The sequence below is a fragment of the Cebus imitator genome, unplaced genomic scaffold, assembly GCF_001604975.1.
Source record: "Cebus imitator isolate Cc_AM_T3 unplaced genomic scaffold, Cebus_imitator-1.0 Scaffold1022, whole genome shotgun sequence".
NCBI lineage: Eukaryota > Metazoa > Chordata > Mammalia > Primates > Cebidae > Cebus > Cebus imitator.
In genome coordinates this window covers 24093-28591 of record NW_016108337.1, presented here as the reverse complement: position 1 = coordinate 28591, position 4499 = coordinate 24093, and the positions used below count along the sequence as shown (strand labels likewise).

General features: G+C 51.4%; 1 protein-coding gene across 1 annotated transcript in view; it reads left to right on the top strand.

The window, feature by feature from the left end:
• The first annotated feature begins 669 nt into the window (after nucleotides 1-669).
• Nucleotides 670-4499, top strand: part of LOC108298629 (probable histone-lysine N-methyltransferase PRDM7) — a 12895-nt gene continuing 9065 nt past the window's right edge. Inside the window, 4 exon segments of the mRNA XM_037735855.1 lie at nucleotides 670-773; nucleotides 2138-2289; nucleotides 2639-2762; nucleotides 3085-3192. Coding sequence (XP_037591783.1) covers nucleotides 2188-2289; nucleotides 2639-2762; nucleotides 3085-3192 — 334 coding nt within the window. The 5' untranslated portion in view covers nucleotides 670-773; nucleotides 2138-2187.

The following is a 4499-nucleotide window of genomic DNA, read 5'->3' as shown; positions in this document are numbered from 1 at the left end:
TCAGCCTTGCAGCCGGGGGTCAGCCTTGCAGCCGGGGGTCAGCTTTGCAGCGGGGGTCAGCCTGGCAGTTGCTCCTCTTACGCTCCATTTATTGGATCACAGCCCTAACTAAACACCAACACTGACCTGCCAATGAAGCACCTGTGAAACCAAGCACAGTCCCCCACACAGAGGGGTCCCGGACGGAGCCCTGGCCCTCTGACGCACCCAGGAGCGAAGCAGCCGACTAGACCCAGTTTACACCACAGCTAACGGAACACGCGCCCTCCCGCATGAGACTCAGCGCAAGAACTCTGGCAATCCAAAAAGACACCGTGTCCCCTCAGAAGACCCAGGCCTGCGGAGGGACGTGAGGCGCAGCCCCGACCCCCGGCTCAGTCGCGAACCCCCGAGCTGGGGAAAACCGAGTGATTAAAACCGCGAAGCTGCGCCTGCGCGCTGGACGATTCCAGTCGGACGCGCGCAAAAGCCAGGCCCCTCCCCCACCACCTCAGCCCGGAACCGGGTTGTGCCCGTGACTAACAGGCAAGGCTCCACCCTACTCCCCGCCCCTTTAGCGCCTCTTGACTGTCGATTGGCGGGATCGCCTTGGTCTCAGCGCTGATTGGCAGCTCGTGCCAGCGGAGGGCTGCGGGCTGGCGCTTCGGCCCCCACCACGTCTCACCCCCTGAGGGGCGCCGAGAGGACGCCCGGCCCCGGTGGACGCCGCGGCAGGAGAGCACGCGAGACTGTGAAGAGCACGGGGAGCCTTTGTCGTGCAGCGTGAAACCCTTGTAAACCCGAGACCTTCCTATTTTGGCCTGGAAGACCCCAGTCCCCTCACCCCGAGGAGCTCCAGACCCCCTCAGCCTCCGGAGACGCCAGCTCCTGTCACCCTGAGGACTTCCTTCTTTCTAGACGGAGTCTCGCCCTGTCGCCGGGCTGGAGCGCGCTGGCACGATCCCGGCTCACTGCGACCCCTTGAGGGACCTTAAATCCCCTCAGCATAAAACTCGCAAAGGACCTCAGCTTCAGAGACCCCAAACCCCTTTACCCAGAGGAACCCCGAATCTCCTAATGATTAGATCCCCAAATATTCGGAGCCTGAGGAGCCGCAATTCCCCTCACCCTAAAGCACCCCAAACCCTTCAGCCTGAGGAACCCTGAATATCTCACCCACAGGGAGACCAAATTTCTCCAAGCTCAGATAACCTAAATACTCAGCCTGAAAACTCAGTCCCTTCAGCTTCAAGGACTACATAACTTCAGTGTCAAAGACCCTAGAGCCCCTTAGTGAGAGACCCAGATCTCCTTTACCTGACACCCAGAACTTCCTCAGCCTCAAAGATCCCAAATTCTTTCACCCGGAGGCACTCCAAATCCCCTTAACCTTTCCAAGCCTCAAAGATCCCAAATCCTTTCATCCAGAGGAACCTCAAATCCCCTCAAATCCTGTCAACTTGAGCCCCACAAATTTCATCCTAAAAGACCCCAAATCTCATTCTGAAAAACCACAAAAACTATCAGCCTGAGGGATGCCAAAGCTCCTCAGCTTGACCCCAAATTCCCTCAATCTCAGAAACCCCAGTTTCTTCAGCCTAAGACACCTCAAATCCCCTCAGTCTGAGGGACCCCAAATCTCTGCCTGAGAGATAGCTGCCCCTTAGAGATGCATACTGCTTTACTCCTGGATTTTTCCTGAATTCCCAGGTAGAGATCCCCAAATCCTATCTATGAGAAATGTTCATTTTGCCTTGCTGAAACAAAACCCTGCTCCTCAGTGTGACCCAAGTCCCAGCAGTCGGAGGGCCTCGAGTTTGCCTTAGGAATCCTCTGGCTTTCACACCTTAGGACTCCCCTCAAACACCCATAGCCACAACCCTCCAGGTCCCTGTGCCACCCTTCTCCCCCTCTCCAAATGAGCCAAGGTGCAGGGGAACTGAAAGAACAAAATCCAGCTTACATTAGGTGGTAGTTCATGGCCAGCAGAGACCTTCCCATCCCATAAGTACCCCCAGACCTCCCTGAGGTGCTCAAGACCTCCCCAGGAACCCACATCTTCCTGCTCTGAACACCCCAGCCAAATGAAGAAGACAGAACCTGGTTCTGGGTAGTGGTCAGGGCTGTTGCCCCCTCTTAGCACCTTCTCCTTCTACAGGAGACTTTGGCTTAGGAGCTGAGAGAATCGGGCCCTTCCCACACTTGGAAATGAAGCAGAGCCTTCTAGACAGTCCCAGCACCATGAGCCCTGAAAGGTCTCAAGAGGAGAGCCCAGAAGGAGACACAGGGAGAGCAGAGCAGAGGCCTATGGTGAGAGGTGGGGGAGGCGAAGCCGGACTCATAGCAAGAGCTGGTCTCGAGTGCTGCAGACTCCTGGCCTGTACCCCTGGGTGACCCTGTCTGCATGTGCATGGAATAGGGGCAGCTGGTCCTGGCCAGGACGTGGGAGAGAAAAGAACACTGGCATCAGTGACTGCTCTGTGTCAGCAGAGAGCTAGGAAAATGCTCAGTGTCTTCTCAGTTAAACAGGATGCAAACTGGAGGAGAAGGGGAAGAGACTCCCAGAGGCCCCAGGCCAAGCCCTACACACAGGGTAGAGGAAAAGCACCCACTCGACGTGTACTAGTAAATCACTGAGGGACTGTGTTACTTCCTCTAGGTCAAAGATGCCTTCAAAGACATTGCCATATACTTCTCCAAGGAAGAATGGGCAGAGATGGGAGACTGGGAGAAAACTCGCTATAGGAATGTGAAAAGGAACTATAATGCACTGATTACTATAGGTAACAAGAAGTGCTAGGCCCATACCAGCCTGGGAAACAAAACAGGTCTTTGGTTCCTATGTTATTTTAGTTCTCAGGTAGTGGTATCCGCCCACAGTTCCCTTTTGTATGAAGACAAATCTGGAGGGAAATTGTGTTCTTTTGTGTCAGTGTGGGGTTGAGTGTGGATACCGACCATGCAGAAGTCACATCTTGACCTTGTTCAGGACTCTGCCAGCTCATGACTGAGCCGCACTGGCTTTGTGGTCCTGTCCATTGCCACTGCCCTTTGTTCCTCTGCCCAGCTTTTCTCTTTTAGAATAAAATTTTTGCTTAATTTCAGGTCTCAGAGCCAGTCGACCGGCTTTCATGTGTCACCGAAGGCAGGCCATCAAACTCCAGGTGGATGACACTGAAGATTCTGATGAAGAATGGACACCTAGGCAGCAAGGTAAGAGGAAAGTAGGATTTTTTATTTTTTTTATTTTTATTATTTTTGAAACAGAGTCTTGCCCTGTCACCCAGGCTGAAGTACAGTGGTGCAATCTCAGCTGACTGCAGCCTCTGCCTCCTGGGTTCAAGCAATTCTCCCACCTCAGCCTCTTGAGTAGCTGGGACATGGTGGCACACACCACCGTGAGCCACCGTGCATAGCCCCCACTAAGATTTAGAGTGACCTCTGGCCAGGCACGGTGGCTCACACCTGAAATCCCTGCACTTAGGGAGGCCAAGGCGGGCATATCACTTGAGGTCTGGAGTTTGAGACCAGCTTAGCCAACGTGGTGAAACCCTCTCTCTGTTAAACATACAAAAAACAAAATTAGCTGGGCGTGGTGGTGGGTGCCTGTAATCCCAGATACTCAGGAGGCTGAGGCTGAAGAAGTGAGTGGCTCACTGCAACCTCTGTGTCCTGGGTTCAAGCAACTCTCCTGCCTCAGCCTCCCAAGTAGCTGGGACTACAGGTGCCCACCACCACACCCAGCTAATGAGTCTTTATAGTTTTCTATATGTAAGATCATGTCATCTGCAAATAGAGATAATTTTACTTCTTTCTTTCAATTTGGATGCCTTTTATTTCTTTACCTTGCCTAATAGCTCTGGCTGTGACTTCCAGCACTATGTTGAATAGAAGTAGCAAGACTGGAAATCCTTTCCTTGTTTATGACCTTAGAAGGAAGGCTTTCATTTTTCATCATCGACTATGATGTTAAAAATGGACTTTTCTTATGTGACCTTTTATGTTGAGGTGATTTTCTTCTATTCCTAGTTTATTCAATGTGTTTGTCATGAAAGGCCAGTTAATTTACATTTTAAAAATGAATGTAATAGATACTTTATGAATATAGGATGAAACAAAGATGAAGTTTCATCTATTTTTTTTAAATCTTGAGAAAATTAGCAATGCCCCAATAGAAGCATAGGCCTTAATGATACCTCAGAAAACATGTTCAAATCACCCTCAGATAATACTTGGAATCATCATTCTCTGGTTCAGAATTCTCTGTCTCTAATGAGAATCTCCAGAGTTGAGCCAGGCATGGTGGCTCATGCTTGTAATCCTAGCACTTTGGAAGGCCAAGGCGGGTGGATTACCTGAGGTCAGGAATTCAAGACCAGCATGGCCAACATGGAGAAACCCTGTCTCTACTAAAAGTACAAAAATTAGCCAGGTGTGGTGGCACATGCCTGTAGTTCCCAACAACTTGGGAGGCTGAGGTAGGAGAATCACTTGAACCCGAGAGGCAGAGGTTGCCGTGA